At 44.3% G+C, this 20,007-nt stretch overlaps 1 protein-coding gene across 1 annotated transcript; it reads left to right on the top strand.

Moving 5' to 3' along the window:
• Positions 1 to 881: 881 nt before the first annotated feature.
• On the top strand, positions 882 to 17,386 carry PLEKHB2 (pleckstrin homology domain containing B2). The gene is made up of 8 exons (XM_059822604.1): positions 882 to 912; positions 4,492 to 4,539; positions 5,157 to 5,309; positions 6,099 to 6,201; positions 7,118 to 7,157; positions 9,622 to 9,711; positions 10,854 to 10,968; positions 13,110 to 17,386. The coding sequence occupies exons 2-8, from the start codon at positions 4,503 to 4,505 to the stop codon at positions 13,244 to 13,246; spliced, it is 675 nt and encodes a 224-aa protein (XP_059678587.1). The 5' UTR covers positions 882 to 912; positions 4,492 to 4,502; the 3' UTR covers positions 13,247 to 17,386.
• The last annotated feature ends 2,621 nt before the right edge of the window (positions 17,387 to 20,007 follow it).

Genomic DNA, 20,007 nt, shown 5'->3' with positions numbered 1-20,007 from the left:
GTTTCTGTATTGTCCAGTCTTAAAACAGACTGAAGCCAACCTGTATTTTTTCTTTTTACTTACTGTGATGATAGGAGTCATATTCCCTCCGTTACCAGGATGAGCCTGGGAAAAGGTCTAATAGGAAGTTCCATCATCCAGGGGAAATACTACATCTCCGTAAGAGGTTTTCCTCATTTTAAACTGTAACTATCTCATATATTTTGGGTTAGAAATGGAAAACACAATTTGAGTTGTGAAGGTAATTAACTAGTGACACAGTGCATTCTCCATCAGTTCAGATTTTGCAGTGTGCGGGCAGCACTGACCCAAATAGAGTTTAGAGCTGTCATGCAAGAATCACTGAGATGCAGTTTCTGTTTTATATAGGAGATCACAGACTAGCTGGCTTTTTCTGGCCTTGAATATTTCTGTGACTGCTTCGACAAAGCGACTCTGTCATTCTCTGTTGCAGTTCCATGGCATGAGATCAGAAATTGTCCCTTTTATAATCATTGTAAATATGACAGGAAGAAAAGAAAGAAGCCTAAATGTCTTAGCGTGATGGGGCTGACCCTGTGCCAACTGCTAACCCGTGCAGAAGGGGGTGCATTTAAAATACTGAGGAACTGCGCGTCTTGGGGGAAGGCGACATTAAGCGTAACTGGGTCACTCTCCCGCGCCACACTCTCCCCATGGAGGGATTCGAACAGGGACATGCACGTTCCCACCAAACGCCGCGGGGTCCCACGGAAAAGCCGGCGCATCCCGCAAGGCCCCGGCTTCGGCGGCGGGGGGAGCCCGGGCCCTGCGGCCTCCGGGGCCGCGGCCGGGGCCGGGGCGGCGCAGCGCGGCGGACTGACGTCAGGAGGCGGCTGGCGCTGCCCGCTGGCGGAGCGGGGCCGGCAGCGGGAGCGGGGCCGGCAGCGGCAGGTAGGTACAGCGGCGCCCCGCCACCGCCTGGGCACGGCGGCGGGGGGCGGCGAGCGGCACGGCTCTGTGCGGCTGCCCGCCTCGACCCGACCCGGCTCGGCCCGGCGGCCGCGCAAAGGTCAGCGCGGCTGCGGAGCAGGCCGGGGCCGGCGCGTCGGCGGGCCCGGAGCTGCCGCGGCCGGCAGGGGCTCCCCCGGCGGAGCCCCTGTTGTCGGCCCGGCTGCCGGGTACGCGGAGAGTGAGAGGGAGCTTTCGCGGCAGGGCTCGGCGGCCTCTGCGGGGGGAGCCAGCCGCGCTCAGCCAGCTGCCCGGCGGCGGGTGACGGGGAGGGAGGGTGCGAGCGCCCCGGGGGGACGCGGGCAGCGGAGCTGCCGCTTTGCCTTGGCCAGGCGGAGCAGCGGGCAAGCTGCCGGCCGTCACGGCGGGGCAGGAGAGGAGGGAGGGAGCGAGCCCGGGCCCGGGCCCCACTTGCCCCCAGGAGGCCTGTCGCGGGGAGCGGCCCCCGGGGGAGAGGGACGGTGCCTCTCCACACCGCCTGTTCCAGAGCAGTGCCCCGCTCACGAATGAACAGGCTTGGAACTGGGAGCCACATCTCTCACTAGAACTAGGCATTGGTTAAAATAAACACAACTTCATGGAAAAACAGCCTGCATGTAGCTAGTTGCAGAGTCAGAAAGTTCCAAAAATACAAAACTTGCTTTGTTTTAAGGGGGAGGGGGGCAAATAGCGTTACACTTGAACAGTTCTCTGAGCTTTGTGTAGTTCTGTACCTGATGTCTTGGGAATAAAGTAACAGTGAGGTGTCGGTGGGCACAGCTGGTTGCCTGGGACTCAGCTCTGTAGTTAGGTCTGTGTGGCTGAGCCCTTTCCATCTACATGGATTGCAGAATTGGGTCCATTGCTAGTTTGACTGCGTTAACCAAAATTGTTCTAGTAATTACAAGCTGCACATAGAAACACTTCATTTGTTTTGAAGTTTGCTTTTCCTACCAGCCACCTGGGTTTGAGAATGAGAAACCAACTGGAATAGACTATTGGATATTCCACATTATATTCTGTGCAAAAACCTGCTGTTCCAGGGAGCAGGAAGGAATAGCCCCACCCCTTTGCTGCATTTACTCCTAACTTGTGTTCAGTTTAGGGTGTTACTACTTTTAGATTTCAGTCACCAAGGAACATCTGTTGAGGTTGGTGATAAATTGATCTTTGATATCTTTGTTTAAATCCCATTTTCCATGTTGGTTTGCACTGAGCTAGTTTAACAAGCAAATAATAGTTGCAACTGATCTTGCCAGGCTATCTTCTAGCTCTGCAAATACTCTTTTAAACATAATGTGGGTTGGTTGTGAATACTGTATTGGACTTCAAGTGAGTGCTTGTGCCTAAAAAGGACCAGAGAAGAATATCTAATTGTTTTTGCACCTCCTACTTCAGTGCTGACAGATTGTTCTGTGTGATTCCTTGCTTTCTATCCAGAGCTGAAGTTTTGGGCGCTTAAATTCTGTGTTGGGAATACGTAGTTGTTGAATCTGGGCTTACATGCAAGGTGCTGTACAGGTGCTGTACAGCTGCTGAAGCCTCTTGCTGTTGTAGCCCTAGACAGCTGTGAGGCATTCTGTAATGTGGGACTTGGATGGTGAGGCATTCTGTAATGACAGGCAAAGCTTAATTTGTCAAGAGAAGTTTTCTTCATTTCTTCCCCTTTATGTGTCTAAGTTAATCTAATTACGCTGTTGTGTAACAGAGTAGGTTTAAAGGCAGCAACAAACATTCAATGGCCTAATCTAGCACTTGCGGCAGAACTGAAGTTCATGCAAGTTCTTTATTGGCTCTTAGACTGACTATTAACGGGTCTGTGGAAACCTACCGTGATTTCACCTTAGTGGGCAAACTGGAAGACATGAAAGCACCATTGGAGAGACCCATTCCTCTGAAAACAAAGCAAGACAACTATTTGCTCGTAAAGGAGAATCTAGGGGGAGAGGAGCATATACTGGGGTGGTGGGAGAATGAGGCTCAGGTCCTTTGTACCACTTTGTGACTTAGGAAGAATAAATTGGCCTCTAGTTCTGAAGTTCTTCCTCTGTAGACAAGTGACAACGGCATGCTTAGACCTCAGAACAGAACCTGCTGACCAGGACTGAAGCCAGATAGGAGTCTGACACTCCCTTTCAGTGGGCTGTCAGCTAAATGTTTGTTTTCCCAGCGAGCTGGTACAAAAGCTTACAAAAGTAAGACGTTTATCTTGGAGTTTAAACTTTACCTACAGGTGGTTCTCACCATCACACCCGAGCTTGTGCTGGATGTGGCATACCTTCAATATGAAATCCTGCTGGCTATAGTCTTTGCTTGTGTGTTACAGAATTTGCTCAGTATTGTGAAGAGAACACAGCTACAAGTAATCAAGTAATATCCAACAGATGGCATATATACATCTATGAGAAAATAAGTGGATGCTTACTAACTTCATATTTTACTAGAAAATAACAAAACTCTTTTCTCCACCCCCGCCCCGAGCTTTAAACACATTCCTCATCGGAGTTCCTCTGGCTATCAAATCTACTATGCCACCATTCCCCTTCTCTTCTTATGCTGCTACAAGTAGAATGTTGTCTGGTAGGTTTAAGTATGTCTCACATATTGGCTTACAAGCCCCACAAATAATTTCTAAAAAAGGCAGCCTTCTCAAGGGAAGCTTAAAATGCTTCTGGTCTTGCTTTTCTAGCTCAATTGCATCCAGATAGCTGTGTTTTTATTAATCCATTTTAGAACAATAGTCAGAACACCATTATGCTATAAAATAAAAACTCATCCTCCAATATATCTTATGCTTGATCTCTTTTCTTTAGCATGCTCATAAACCAGAGTGCAGTGGCCGAGTGCTTAATGTTATGTGTGATAACCTGAATTTAATGCAGGGTCCTTCCCATGCCATTTCAAGCTTCATTTAAAAGTTGAGGAGAAATGAGAATCTCACTTTATGGGCTTAACTTATTTCAATTCATCTTGGAGGGAGCTAGTGACGATTTGGAAGAAATATAAGTCATAAAAACAGCTTCCTCCTTCCTGTTTAAGATTAAACTACTTCAGCTTTTGGTTCAGCTGGACTTTGAGCCAGTGAACGAAAAAAACAGAGGAGGAAGTACAGAAAAAGGGAGATAGGGAAGAAGTGAGGGTGCTTAGTAACTTGTGACTGCAGAATACAGGAAGCACACGTATGTCAAGAGAACAACTTTGAACAGAACTGGTGGTGAGTCAGGAAGCAGTCACTGCAGCCTGTCTCTTCCCCATATTGCAAGAGTAAGCTTGTGCATTTTCCAGTTAAATTTAAAAGTGGTCTCTGATAGTCATGTTGGATTGCTACAATTGCACATTTGTTCCATTTATTAAGTCCTAGAATACTAGTTGTGCCATACTGAGTATCTTCAGCTGAGATCTACCCTGTCTCTCTGCAATACTAGCTGGGTACACACAGCTATAATGTATGATATTATACCTTGAAATGCCTCTTTCTAATGTATTATTGTGAAATACTGAAGACTGCTTTTCTCCCCCTCACCCTCCTCTTCTGTCCACTAGATTAAGCAACAATGGCATTTGTGAAGAGTGGATGGCTGCTCCGGCAAAGTAAGTCATGGGCCTTTTACCTCCTGTTCTCCCCGCTGTGTCTAACTTCTTCAAAACACATCAGAGCAACTTAGTAATTCCCAGGTCTTTCTTAAAACAAGTCTCTAGCTCTGTGGGTTGTTTTTCGTTGTTTTGGGGTTTTTTTTAACCTTAAGGACCCTTCACAAAATGAGCTGTCATGACAGCAGTTCCATGTGACCTTTTGGCTATACCAGTGGGAAACAGGATATACTATACCTGAGGTGTCTGACTGGCATTCAGCTTAAGATGCTGCTCTGTAATTAGTGCTGTATAAGTGGAGACTTGGAAACTTTACCTGACACCTTAAATTAATGTCTTCAATTAGTCATGCCCTCTGCTTGTTCTTGCAGCAAGTTAGAACTAAAGCGCCAAGTTATGCACTTAAAATAAACTCAGTTGTGACTTTGAATACTAGATAAAATATGGAACCCAATTCTGTAACGTTCTGAAGCAGGGATATCGTAATACAGGATTTTGCTTGGCACCTCAGAATGTCTGGGGCAACTGTGAAGGATTTCTTGGTTTACTTTTTATTAACTCTAGGACACAAATACTTCCCAATATGCACCCTCAAAAGTGACTGTCTGATTTTTAAGGTACTATTTTACGGCGTTGGAAGAAGAACTGGTTTGACCTGTGGTCTGATGGCCGCTTAATATTCTATGATGATCAAAATCGCCATGATATAGAAGATAAAATTCACATGCGAATACATTGCATCAATCTCAGAGTGGGGACCGAATGTCGAGGTAATAATGAAACCTTCAGGATCTGTATATTCAGAGATTCTTTACAACATCAGTGCCTGCCCAGCATGCCATTTACAACACTACTGCAGAAGTAAACGTGTCCAAGAAGTGCGCAATTTCATTGTTATTAAAAAACCCCACCATCCCCCATCCCCCCCCCCCCAAAAAAAAACCCCATACAACCTAACCAACTACTAAATTTCCTTATTTGGTACCCAGGGCATGGTATCACCATGGGCAGATTAAGTTAGGGTTTGGTACTTCCTTTTAAAACTCAGTGAGGACAGGGTGCCACATACGCAGGTGGCAGACATGCATGTGAGAATGGCATGTTCACAGTAGAGTTGTGTGTCTGATGATAGACTGTTACTGGTGTAACTGTAGTGCTAGCTGGAGCGAGAGGCAGGACAAGAAATGGGAAACCTCAGAAGATTTTTTTCAAGTATTACTAAGTTCACTTCCAGTATTTGTTAGTACTCCACTTGATGCTGACACAAGTGAAGGACACAAGTGTTGGAGAGTACTTATTGCTAAGTGTGGATTGGTTCTACTGTAAGACACTTGCATTTCTTAGGAATGATGTTCAGAGCTACTTACTTTCAGGACACTCTAAAGAGCAAGAACAGGTTATTTCCTTCTGTAATTTGTGCTGATGCCATGGAAAGCAGCTACAACTGGCCTTAGTTTATTTTGTCCAGACTTTTGCATAAACTGTCTCCCTTCTTGTAAATGCGATCATGAAATTCTGGTTACAGATATTTCATAACTCGTCTCTTTTTTCTGACTCAGATTTCCAGCCTCCAGAGGGGAAGCAGAGGGACTGTTTACTGCAGATTGTTTGCCGTGATGGGAAGACAGTCAACCTCTGTGCAGAGAGTGCAGATGACTGCCTGTAAGTCTGCCAGAGAGTATTGGTTTTGCTGCCTCTTCCTCTTTTATCTTTCTTTTTCTTTTACTCCCTAATTCATTTCCTTCTTTCAGACATTCAGAGACACATTTTAAGAAATTTTTCAAGCAGGTAAAAGCAGGCTTTCAGTGACAAAAAATACAGCTCTCCTGTAAGAAGTTGTCTAGCTCATGCAAACTAACTGCAGGTTAAGTCACTGAAAACACCGAAGGTTGAGGAGGAGTATAAGAATCTTATTAATATGGTTAATCCAAGACATGCTGAACAGATTTTTTTTTTTCACTTTTCCCATTCTTGAAGTAGTACCTGACCCTGCATAGCCCAAAGACATCCCAATCAGTAGTGAAAGGAATAATACTCATTATTGTGAACTCTCAACTGAGCTTGGCTATGTATGATTAGATAGCTTCTATCATCAGTGTTTGCCAAGTATGCATGGTGCATCAAGCATGCTCCCAGCCATATGGCATGGGAGTATCTGTGTGAAGTATATGTACCTTCTATTCAAACTGTATTAGCGTCAAGACCCACAGATGCAACTGTTCAGGCAGGAGATACAACTTCCCTGGTGCATCTCTTCCTATTTCCTTATCCTGAGCATGGCTGCATCTTACCTGGCTGTTGTGCTTGCAGTGAGGACTTGTAAAATTGCATCTGTTCCTTCTTGTGTGCCTCCTCATTCCTTCTCAGCTCTGCACAGAAAGAAATTATTTCTCAATCTTGGTGTAACACTTTTGTGCATTCATTTTAGTGTATCATTAGGCTTTGACATATGCAGTATCTTAAACTCTGCTCCTGCAATACCTTTAGTTGCTAATCTTGGGTTTTTCATAGTCCTAAAAAGAACAAGTGGCATTAATTTTTATCAGTGTTGCACTAAACAATGGGGGTTTTTTTGCAGGGCATGGAAGATTGCTCTCCAGGACGCCAGAACAAACACAGTAAGTGTACTACCTCGACTTTATACTGATAGAGAAGCAGCACATCAGTGTGCTGTAGTCCAGCAGTTTACTTCTGAAATCATGGTCCATTCTTCTCTGCTAGAGAAAAACAGGGTCATGAGCATGATGGTAAGGCTTGTGGGTGGGGAGAAGAATGATCACAAGCACAGATCATCCTTGCAGCCAAGACCAGGCAGATACATGCTGGGTGGAAGTGAATGATTTCAGGGAATGATTTCTCTGGGTGGAAGTGAATGTTTGGGAAGCTGGTCTGTAAGGGAAGTGGGCACTGAGGCTGTGGGCAAAAAGTAAATCTTCTGCAAGCAGTAAAAATGCACTTTCCACTCCTAGTGTTTGTTGCCTACTAGGTGCAGTGCTAAAGGAAGCTTACTGCAAAGAAGCTGTTTGTTAATGTAGATCCATTACATTGTGGGATGCTTCTTGGCAGAGACTAGGGGAGGAGCAAGAGGTGCTTGGAGGGGAGGCATGCCAAGGAGTATATTACCTCTGCATCGGCATGCTAGACGTTGAAAGTGAAGAGGTCAGGCAGGAATCATAAAAGCCTCTCTGTGAGTCTTGGAGTTCTCTAGAGAACTGTATCTTTGGGGAACCACATCCATCCACTTGTGGGTATTGTTAACTTGTTTTTCCTCCAGACTGCCTTCCAGAGTACACTTCAGCACTAGCTTTCCTTAGATGGCTAGACTGAACCAACTTGAGATGTTTCTGTTTCATGGGGAAATACTGGGTTTTGTAGAAGCCTACCTGAGTTCTTGATGGGTCACATTAACATTGCCACTGTACTGAGGCATCTGTCATATGATATAACTTACATCTGTCGATACCCAAAGCAAATACTTGTCATAGCAAAACTACCCTGGACATGATTGCCTCTGACTGCAGCTATGCTATGCTGCTTCATGGTGTTAAATAAGAAGTAAAGGAATTGACCTCACGCATGGACACAACAGTCATGGTCTGTCTGCTCTAGGCTTAGGGGCTTTATCTCGCTTACATGTGAGAACGGTGACTCCTAGTTTCAGGAGTTAGGAGCTGCTGCTTTTCATGTCTCTCACACTTAGCCACCAGCCCTGCTAGATGGCATTCAGAACTTGCTAGTCCATCACCTTTGTCAGTCAAGGCAGACCCCTGCTACTGAAAGTAAGGCAGGTAGCTCTCTGCACAAGTAGTATCATAATTTAGCACTTCCCAAAGCTATTAAAGGTCTCCAGCAAGGACTTGAACTAACCAGGTAACTGGGTTTGAGTCCATCTGTAGGTGTCTGACACAGCTTTCAAAAATACTGAGCATCTAGTAGTGCCTCATAACTTTACTGGAATAGCATGGTGATCACCCTAGCTTCATTTACAGACACCTGCAGGCTTGTGTCATGCCTGTACAGAGTTGCCTGTAGCAGAACAGAATACATTTCTTGCCAAGATGTGAGCATTTGCTGGACTTTTTCTCAGGGGGTGAAAATACCTGCCTTTTCATACAGTGCTTTCAACAGTGTCTTTCAAGCAATCCTTAGAATCTCCACCACAAGCTTGACCTGGGATATGGCCAGAGTATGACCTCAAAAGTCTTTCTACAGTCCAGGTACAAGAGACAATAAGAGCATTCTCTATTGAGCTATTAAAGCGTTCACTTGTGAATTAAAAAAAGGGAGCTGTTTTTTTTTTTTTTTCTTGGAATAGGGCACTAAGAGCATCACTGTAGATTTCTGATATTAGGGGTAAGAATACTAGGCTATTGTGACAAATCTTAATTATCTTTGAGAGCTCCTTGTAAATGGATTCAAGTAAGTAATCACCTTTGCCTCATGGCTGCCTTCAAAAAGGACCAGAATTATAAGTGGCATTTGCAAAGTAATTCCCTAAAAACAACGAAGCCCCTCAAATCCCTCCATTTAAACCTCTCTTACTGCATTTTTTTTTAACTGTCCTTACAGCCAGAAAGTGAGAGGTGGCTAAGAACTGTGACAGTGTTCTGCTAAAATGTTCAGGTGCCACTTGTGGCTACTGCATTTGTTTCCTTTATCTGATCTTGCAGAACTTGGTGATACCACTCTAGGGTGCCAGGAAGCAGATAGCTTAGTTGTGAAGACTTTTTTTATCTGAAAACGGAGGATGAACAAGAGGGTAGTTTCTAAAACTAAGGCTACGAAATGAGGGAAGGAGTCAGTATGCTTGCGTGCACACGTATGCATGTGTGTGTGCACACACACACAGGTAGGAAATTTTATGGGTCCTTCCTGTGGTTGATCAGGCATTTGTGTTCTCCCAGGTCTGCTCTCCAAGCAGTTTCTTTTTGCAGTGCTTTATAAGGTACTCACTGCTTTCTTAACATGCAGCACATCTAAAGGTTACTCTTTCTTTGGGGTCATTAAGTTTTAATCCTTGCACTACTCTAACTGGCTGTCTGTAGGAAAAGGTGATAACTGCTACCTTTCCATGGTGTTTAGGGCTACGTGGGATCTGACGTGATGTATGATGAGACAGCCATTTCCTCAGCTCCTCCTCCTTATACAGCTTATGCCACACCATCACCTGAGGTAAGAGCCACAGTCAGGAAGCATTAAAATAGGCAAGGTAGCAGAAGCGGCCATCCTTCAAGGACCCAAACTGTACTCCCAAAGCGCTGGGTTTCACAGTTAGATCCAGCCTTAACGTTTGTACAAAAGGAGAGTGAGACACTAACAATCTACTGCCATGCCTGTTTGAGATGGATTTCCTTGGAAAGGGATAAGGCAGATTTGGTTGGGAGGTATATAAAGGGATGGCTGCTCGGTGAACTTGGAAAATAAAGCTTCTTAAAGACAGGGCAGACATTATTTGGCTAATCTTGAAAAAATATCGGCCATGCAGCTTTTAACATAAGGAGGTGTGACTACGCTTTCACATTGTGTAAGCACTGGAAGGATATAAAATCAGGAGTTTTAAAAATAGGATTTAATGACTGGAGCTGTCACTTTTAACACGTAAGGATTTTGTTGTATCCAAGATGTCATAGCAACACAGTAACTCTAGCTTCTGGATGCACAGTTCTTTTGCAGTGGAGAAGGAGCAGCACTGGGGCTGAACCACTATACATTGGGGATTTCTGGATGTTCGGACTCCCGCGCAGTGATACAAAAAGAGATAGTTTGGGGTAGTATTACTTGTTGCACTATAGGTGCTCTGCTCCAGCCCCTTGCTGTTAGAAATAGTTGTTAAGAACTAGATGTGGTACTGGGAGCTGTATCAGGGTTAGCACTGGGCTTCCTCTTTGGGAGAATAAAATTGTTTCCAAAACATATGGCTACAGAGTATTTGTCCTGAATCTGACATTTACTTGCAGTATGCTAAAGGAAAGTTGGTTGGAGTTTCTTGGGATCAGCTGATGCCTACTTGGCACTTCTGAGCTCTCCAGAGGGCTGTTGTTGGCATGAGGGCAGAGAGGAGAAGCTGATAAGGCTGCTGCTGCCTCTGCCATTCACCATTCGGGAAGGGTGGAGAGTGAATGCTGCTTAGGAGCACTTATTTTTTCAAGCAGCTGTTCTAAATCCTTTCCAGGGAGTAGATAGACTGTATCAGTACAGACTGGATATTTTAGTGAAACTTCAACTGCATTAGAAACGAGGGACAATTGAACAAAGTGCATAATCGGATACATAGCAAAGAATACTTTTGTAATGGACATTTTTAATTTCACCAGGTTTATGGCTATGGCTACGATCAGTACAATGGTGCGTATCCCCCTACGGGTCCTCAAGTCTTCTATGCCTCCAACGGCCAAGCTTATGCTGTCCCCTATCAGTATCCATACCAAGGTAATCGGTATCAACCACATCTCCACCTTCCTATAGAAGCTATTTAAGTCAGTCTTTCTGGCTTTAATTCTATTAATCGCCATCCTTTACCGCCCACCATTCCTGCACAACAGAGTGGTAGAAAGAAGCTTGACTTGTAACTGGAACCAAGTCCCCTTACCCTTTCAGGAAAAGCGAGTGCAGTGAAATTTGTATTGAGTGATTTAACCTTCCCAATATGATCCCAACATATTTAAAAATTGCTTCATAAACTCCTTCTGAAGCACACAGAACTCCCTAACTATAGTAGGCAGCATGTTTTCTACGGAAAGATATAAAAGCCAGAACAAGATTGATTCAGTACTCCATGCTGGGCATTGATAGAGCTTTTGATTCATCTGTTGCTCTTATACCTAGCTTAATTATTTCAACACTGATGTTCTGCTATGACCTCAGAATTAAATGCAAATTTCAAAGGTAAATCCACTCCCAAAGCATGGTGGTAACTGGTTACTTCCCTGCATGCTGGAATTGCTGTAAGGCAGTACATTCAGCCTTGTGAAGTCTTCTGTTGCTCTATGCAGGTTTGTATAGCATTCAATCCCAATAAAAGAGGAGAGAGACTAACATTTTAGGGTGTGCTTTTAAGATTAGTCAGCTTAATATAGGATTAGCTTTGCATAGAGAGCCCTAGTCCTACAGAATTGGGGCTTTAGAGTAGTGCGGGTAATATAAATTGGAAGATTTAACTTACTAATGGTTTATGATCTGGTTCTGCAAACAAGAATTTCTATTCAGAAATTTTTTCAGTTTTGAGGGAGATTTTTTTTTTCCTATTTGACATTTGTCAGGGTGTTTCATTTGCCTTTTCCATTTTTTGTTGCAAGGGAGGTGGATCAGCCTAAAGTTTTTCAAGCTTTCCTCATCTAAGTTAGTGAAGTCCCAAGATACAGATCGTATGTATACAAACACAGAGGAAGGTGGTTTCTGTTGGTTCTCAGCAGCTGAAAAGCAGCACCTTGTTGAAAATCCCAAGAACCATTTTTTAAAACTACCAGCAGGCCTTGAAAATCAAGCCTCAGAAACCTGTGTGATAAAAATGCAGCATTAAATAGTAACTCTCCTAAACAGTTTTCAAATCCACTGTGTTAAGATACTAGTTATAGGTTGAGCATAGTAACCAAGCCTCGATGTTTTCCTTCACTAGGGTTACTGCAACTAAATCTTAGGGGTCAAGTTCACCCCTAGCAACTAACTTAACCCCGTATGTTTGGCTTCATTGTTCATTTTCTGAATTGACATAATCCTTCTCATGAGGTTCCCAGTCATGCATCACTGAGAGTCAGTGAGAGCCTTTTCCAGTTGTATTAGTTGGATTACTTCAGTTTCTGTTACAAAAAACATTGCAGTATCTTCAAGAATACTTAATCTTCCTGAAATGTCTGGAAGGAAAAGCAATGCTATTATGTTTGCTTTGCAGGTAGGAGCTAAGTCACAAAACATGACAGGTGGAGCTTGTACAAGTCTGTTGCAGAGCAAGGGTCAATTGGTGGTTTCTTGAGTCTTAGGTTAATTCCTTACTACTGGGACAATCTTCATCTGAAAAGAAACATAGGAGCTGTCACTACACAACAGATCAGTCTAGGATGTGAAGGCTGAATTAAAGTAGTAGGCAGTAATTGTAGAGTAAATAACTGATACACAGTTTCTGACAAACCACTGGCTTAAGAGCTGCCAGAGATTTTTTTTTTTTTTGGGGGGGGGGGAACTACACTATTTGCCTTAACTTCAAGGTTGAATCAATTTTTAGACCCATTTCTTGCATTAAATCCATTAAGTATTTGATAGAATGATACAAGTAATTCATAGGTTTTTTGCTAATATAAATGCAGAACGATGTTCAGTTTTACATTTGTGATGAGCTTTTCTCCCAGCTATTAAACTGTTACAAAACTAGAAGTGTTTGCTAGGTCTCTGGATTTATTTAATAAATTTGGAGGCTGAATCCAAAGTAGAGATGTATTCTACCTTTGTAGCTGACATCATCTTAGTGTTCAATGGAAGGAAGAGGGTGAGAGAATGGGCATGTTTTGAAATTGCAATGCATGGTATTAAGATATAAATTTCTTTTGCTTTCCTCCTAACCATCTCTTATTGCCTAGGACCTTATGGCCAACCCCCTGCAAACCATGTCATCATTCGAGAGCGTTACCGTGACAGCGATGGAGACCTTGCACTGGGCATGCTTGCTGGAGCAGCAACTGGAATGGCTCTGGGATCATTATTCTGGGTCTTCTAGATTACCCGTTCCTTATCTTTGTAGTTCCAAAAACCTTTATTGTGTGCAATAATATATTGGCAATGTTGTTTACTGTTAAACTTTAAGAAACGCAATAGTTATTTTTCAGTAGTGACATCTTAATAACTGATTCTTAACTAAGGAGAGTTTAAAGGCACCATTTAGTTAAGTGGTTGGAGATGGCATGTGCTGCTCTTGATTTCTGTTCTGATGTTTGGAGTTGTAAGGATTTGTACTGATAAGGATCAATATGAGCACTGATGTAACATGGTAGCAGTCACTAGCTTTATGAGCAGACTATTATTGTAAACACCATAGAAAAAAATGGATTTTTTTGGGGGTCTAAAATCTGGTCCAAATAGGAGATTTACAGGAGCCCTGCATTAGTGTGTATGTACTATTGGCTTCTGAACATTCCCTTGACAAACATACAGCTCAGCAAAAACTCCTTGGCATTAGGTAGTCTGCCATGCTCAAGGATTTTTTTGTTTTAAAACTTGCCTGCAGATGGTAGTGTATTTTCTTAGATCGAGTCCTATGCCTGTCTCTCACACCATCCAGGTGAAGTTGTCTTTGAGAATGTATAAGCAAACCGCTAAGAAGTGGCAGCACTCCTCAGTTCTTCTATTCTCCCTGAAATGTGAATGACCAATGACAAGGAAGACCGATGTTTGTTGCTCCACCTCCCTTTTTATCCTGAATCACTCTTCTCTGGTCAGATGGAAGTAATAGATCTTTAGCTTTGCAAGTGTGCTTCCTTGTCTCTAGGACAGTCACCTCAGACATTGTAACAACTGCATTGCTGAGGAAGAGGCCATTGTCTAGTGTCTGTGCTTACTACTGCTGTTGCTCTGCAGTCTGCAGGAGAACTAACTTGAACAACACTTGTCCTGTTGGGCCTACCAGAACCCCTCTGCAGTAATAGTCAAGGGGGGAAAGACAAACAGCACAAGTAGACCTTGCACACAGGCACTTTGGTATCAGCTGCCTTGCCATGGCTAGGATAGAACGTCTCCCTCTTAGCCTCCAAGGTTTCCTGAACCAGGTTCATTATTTGCAACTAGTTTTGAGCACAGCTAAGCCTGGGTTTGTTCTATGCACGCTTCCCTCTCACATTCAGCAGGTCTCTTCTTCCCTCCATGACTTGTTAAGGAAAACACTCCAAGGAACCTGGCTGGCTTTGCTTGTATGGCTGGTTCCTTATACAGTGTGCGCTTGCAGACTGCTGTGGTATGGACTGTGATGTGGAGTGCAACTGTTATGTGTGTTATGTGGCCTGTTACTGTATCCTGTTATAATCCATGCTGAGCTGTGCTTGGCAGGGGTAAGAAAGCTCTGAAGAAATGCACATGCTTTCTTATTCAGGTAAGAGAGGCAGGGTGCCTAAGTTGAGTTCTTTATAGTAAGAGGACTTATTTTTATACTTCCACTTTCAGCTTCCTGTACTTACACTGGTTTAGTATGTTAAGTCTTTTTATGCTTTCATTCCGAAGTAGGTTAATTTCCTTAAGGTTCATGGGATTTCAGGTATGTCAGGAAAGATGAAAATAGATTAGAACTTGCACCCATATAAATTTACATCAAGCCCCAACCTTTTCCATTTCATCCTAAAGCTGTCTTGGTTCTATCCTACATATTTAAGCAATAGAGGTCTTGGACAAGAGTTTGGGTAGCAGCTGGAGGAAGCACTAAGCTTTCATGGCTCTTAGGACCAACTCAAACTGAAATCATTGAAAGGAAACAGACAGATGTAATCCTGACTGCATTATTAAGAGTGGGCCTAATCCAGGGAATGTAAACTTCTTTCAAGAAACTTTGGCTCGGAGCCATATATCTATGTGCATGCATGTCCTTTCACAGATTAATACAAGCAGCATATGTTCTGCCAGTGGTAGATACTGAACAGACTTGATGGAGGTTCAGAAGAGGACTGAAGCAAAAGTGTCCTATTGCTGGTCCAAACCAAAAGAAATGGGAGTACACTACTGAAGTTCTCCTAGAGGCCTGGTACCCTAGAGGTCAGAAGGAGAGGGTGACTGTCTGGAACTTAAGTGAACAAACATGGCTACCCTTTTTAAGCCTTGAGATAACCTTGAAGCTGATTACAGGTCTATATTGCTGTTTAGTTTGCATTTTGCAGTGTAACTAGTTGTGCAGAATGCCTCCATCTCCTCTTCTCCCTGTATGATATTTAGCTCGTAAGGGCTGGGGGAGAATAAAGCAATTGAACATCATCATAATTTCTTTTGAATTTCATAACAGTTGTGAAAGAATAACACAAAGTGAATCAGCTAGTAACTTATTTTAAAAGTTCAGAGTTTTGCTGCATGGGTTTGTTGTTGTTTTGGGGTGGTTTCCCCCCGCCAAGAGCTGTTGATCACAGCAGAGGAACATGTCTCTTGTGCTTTCAGGAGATAACTGTATCTAGGTCCCCAGTTTCTTCAAGTGAGGTATAGAAGATAAAGACTTTGTTGATTGCAAAACATTCCTGGGTTGAATTCAAAGCAAGAAATGATGTTTTTAAAAGTTCAAATTGAAGTAAGTCTCCATTAAAAAAAAATAACCTTACCTCTTCTCAAGGGGAAAAAAACCCCAAAAACAACCACCCCAAATTGAAGCTGAAAATTCTAGTTCCCTCTTGGTAACAATAGGCTGCTGTTATACAAAAATCATGAGCTACTTTTCTATCCTGGTAGCACAGGCATTTAGAAGTTAGAAAGCAAATGTACAAAACTGTGCTAGAGCATAAAATCAAGAGAGTAGTTATCTTACTGCAGATGCTTATAGCCTTTCTGATCTCACTGAAGAAACAGAATTGGAAATGTCTTAGGGCACAGACATTTCCAGCATGCAGCAGCATGAGGATAGCCACTTGAATTCACTGGGTGTTAACGCTCGTAGACTTGCTTTCTGAAGACATGGCCGTACCTCCTGATGCTCAGGAGCAGAGCAGAGGTTTGGTCATAGCTATAATAACGTCCAGGCAGATACAGAGTCAAGACTCAATAGCCTTTCTCTGCCCAGTCCAGTACTTCCTTTATCTGCAGTTTGTGTAGATGGTGGTGTGAGCGGAAGGAGCAGGGCCAGAGTGGATTTTGGGGCTTGGAAGGACTGCTATGCCAGCTTCTGCAGATAGATGATACCATAGTGTTGGGAAGAGGCAGTGGGTGTGGCAAGATCATTTTCAAAACAGATTGAAATGATAGTCCTAAACATGTGTTTGTTTCTGAATGGCGCTGTTCATGATGCTGTCATTCCAGTTATATCTGCACAGCACCCAAGCACATGCTTTCCTACCTGGGGCACAATACTTGGCCTCCCTAAAGCTATGGGACGCCCACAGCCACTACAGTGCCACTGTTCTTTGTGGTGTATGCTATCAGTTAAGGATGACTACATCTGTTGTATAGCAGTTACAGTCTGTTCAGAATTAAATAGCAGTGCTTACAGAGGTCACGAGCCTATATGTTCATTTGTGACTAGTTACTTTTGGATTCTCAGTTATGGACAGCTGGACAGAGCCAGGCTTCCAGAGAGCAGCGTGGAAATGCTCAGCCTTCTGCTAAGTCCGACCACGTTAAAGAGGTGAACCAAGGCCCCCTCCCAAATTCTTAGTTACATGTGAAAACATAGGTATTGGCTTCTTTTGCTTAAACATGGTGGGGGCTAGGGAGCCAGCCTCTTCTAGTGAGCAGGTAAAGGCTTATGAACTAGAGAAGAAGGGGTGGAAAGTGTTTACGTACAGAGCAACTACACTGGCTTTTGGCAAAGACACATCTTTTCTAGTGCTGAAGCACATTCTGAGCTGCATCTAGATGGAGCTACCCTAAACATCACGCAACGCTGGCTTCATTTTGTTTGTTCTTCAGTGGAGATTCAATAGGTGATGGAACCAGCTCAGCAAGTTCAGCAAAGAAGGAAATTCACACCCATGTTCCTCAAATGTGTTTATGGCTTTTCCTCCTCGTGATATGACTAAGATAGATACATGTAAGTCATGGAGGGTAGCATGCAGCATATGTCCCCCCCCAAGATCTTTCATGTTCTTGTGCGCTATCTTGTCTGCTGCTTTCACTATATGTCCTCATTCTCATTATTAATTTACAGCAAAATACTGTTAGCAATAAAAATCATATTTAAGTGTAATTGTTTTGTCTTGACACGTTTACTAGCCTTTTTTCAACATTTCTCACTTAGCTAGTCTGTAGACAGGTGTATGTTTTTCAAACATTGTCAGCCTACAGGAGGTTTCCTGTGCAAGGAAATAGTGCCATGATGAATTCTGTGCACCTCCAGTCTTCCCTAAGCAATTCGAAGTGTGACTTTATTTGGTAGGAAAATGAACTGAGACAACTGTGGCTGTTGGAGTTAGAGCTCAGGCTGACATACCTCAGTCATCTCAGTTACCAGTTAATAAAGATGATGTAACATCTGTGAAATCAGCAAAGTAACCCTGGACTAACAGCACTATACCAAGATTAGAATTAAAGTCTATTTGTTTTTAATGGAGTTGAAGGCTTTGACTCAGAAATGCTTAATCTTGGATATACGCAACGCGGATCCAGATTCACCATTTGACATTGTGTTATCAAATCAACAGATTTGTTTAGTATTACAGTAAGCAGCTTGGAGCACAGATGTTGCTCTGGGCAAAACGCTACTGGCTGCTGTATTGGTATTTCCTGTTTATGAATTGCTTCAGTGGACTTGGGTACAATCAGTAAGTTTGCTTAGACAAAGACACTAAATGACCACAACTAGTTCCGCCACCTAAAGGCAGACTATTTGTCAGAAGCACTACAGTACATTTCATGAACCATTATCCTTGCTTTATGCGTATTTTGGTTTTACTGTTGAGAGGTAGTGTGTTTTTTAGCCACTAATCTGGGGGAGGAATGAAAACAAACCTGCTATTTCAACCAATCTGTTAGTGTAGGAGTACAAGTCGCTCTTCTCCCCAGCATGCTATGCTGGCTATGCTTATTTTATCGGTCATCAGTTCTATACGATGGATTTACTAGGCTAGCAGACCGTTATGTATACTTAACCCTGCCCACCAGAGAGCCCACCTTTACTGAAATTTCTGCACCAGAACAAGTTAGGGAACAAAATTTGCTGCACAAAGCTTAGCAGCTCCATACCTTCCTGAACTGCCATACTCCTGATCTGGCAACAGCTTAGAGAATGGGTTTTGCCTCTGTTACTGCTTTCCCTTCTCTTACTGCATTCCCTGTCCTATTTGTGGTCACTAAATGCAACCGCAGTAATTAACTTAGGTTGTATTCCTAGAAGTACCTTTATTTGTCCCTCTCTCCTGTTGCAGTTCTGCTACAATGCACTGTGGCACATTTGCTGTTCCCTCCATTTCAGTGGAACGCAAAGTTTCCCCCAGTATGTTGTGAGCTTAGTAACTACTACTTCTGAATTCAGGGGAGCTTATTAACTACAAATAAGAGCTTGTAACAATGGACTAACACTAATGCACTGCTTTGGGAGTCTTCTGATTACCACAGGTTATCTCATTAGGCTTCAGAGTTTGAGGCATCTCTAAAAGGCTCAAGACTCACAGGGCAGATAAAAACTCCAAATGTATCTGCATTAATAATTTAAAGCTTAAGACCCATTTGACATTGATTTTTAAGGTGCAAGTCTTGAAAGTTTCAGACTGACAACACTGGGCTTAATCTGACTGAATATGGTGGATGCAATACGGATACCACTTAATTCTCCAGATACCTTCGGCACCAAACTTAACTATGCATTTTGTGAAGTATTAAGTCTTCAGATACAACAGATGAAGTCAAGAAGAGAGTGACCCACAATGACCACTGACAAGCACCCAGAGTTTCCAGGGCCCAGGTGCACGCAGGGGCTAAGATGAGCTTACCCTGCTTGGGGTGCTCCCTGAGCAGCAGGCCGCACAGCACCCCGTCTCTCGCTGTAGACCGACCAGCACCGCCGGGCGCTCCCGCCTCCGGGTTTTGGAGGGACAGCGGGATTTTCCGTAACCACACCGCCCCTCCAGCTGCTTCTCGCGGTCCCGCCCGGCCCGCGCCGGGCAGTCACCGCCCGTGCTCCTGCCCGCCGGGCCCGGCTCTCGTCACACCCGTCTGGACCCTCAGCGGCACCAGCCCCGGTCAGGCACTCGCTGTTTGAAACCAACGGCTGCCCTCGCGCCCAACGGCTGCCCTCGCGCCCAACGGGCCGAGCACAGCCCCGCCGCCGCCCGCTAGATGGCGGCCCGACACCGCAGATGGCGGAGCGGTGGCCAAGGCCCGCAGCCTCCCCGCTTCCCGCCCAGGGTCACCTGGGCAGCTGCACCCCCCGCCCTCCTCCGCGCCTGCGGGAGCGCCGGCAAACTCCGACTACTAAACCAACCCCAAGGCACAGATTTCTTCTTCGCGTTACAAAACGCTGACGGCTGACCCTGGGAACCCCACCAGCAGCCGCCGCCGGCGGCAGGACGAGACCGGCCCGCAGCCTCCTGCCCAGGGATGCAGCTCACGCAGCCGGCACCAGCACAACCCAGACAGCCCGCGGGGACGGGCCCCCGGGCAGCCGATTTCAGATTTCGCCAGGAAACAAGGGCTGTCCTTGGCAATCCTGCCAGTAGGCAGCTGCCCCCACCGACACACCTCCCCTCCACCCCGCTGGAGCTTGCCCTCGCTCCCCCCGTAAGCATCACAATCCTGCAGGGAAGCAGCGGCATTTCTCTTCCCTGTTTATAAATGGGTATATCAGCATTGCTTCAGCCCTCACAG

This window comes from Gavia stellata, chromosome 11 (assembly GCF_030936135.1).
Source record: "Gavia stellata isolate bGavSte3 chromosome 11, bGavSte3.hap2, whole genome shotgun sequence".
Taxonomy (NCBI): Eukaryota; Metazoa; Chordata; class Aves; order Gaviiformes; family Gaviidae; genus Gavia; species Gavia stellata.
Note: the sequence above shows the minus strand (reverse complement) of the source record. Positions and strands in the feature narration are given on the sequence as shown.

What these genes read in the sequence shown, in the direction of transcription:
- PLEKHB2 (XM_059822604.1), top strand. Translation starts at nt 4,503, where the DNA reads ATGGCATTTGTGAAGAGTGGATGGCTGCTCCGGCAAA. An exon ending in AGGACGCCAGAACAAACACA is followed by an intron (nt 7,158 to 9,621) that starts GTAAGTGTACTA and finishes CATGGTGTTTAG; the next exon opens with GGCTACGTGGGATCTGACGT. An exon ending in CTATCAGTATCCATACCAAG is followed by an intron (nt 10,969 to 13,109) that starts GTAATCGGTATC and finishes CTTATTGCCTAG; the next exon opens with GACCTTATGGCCAACCCCCT.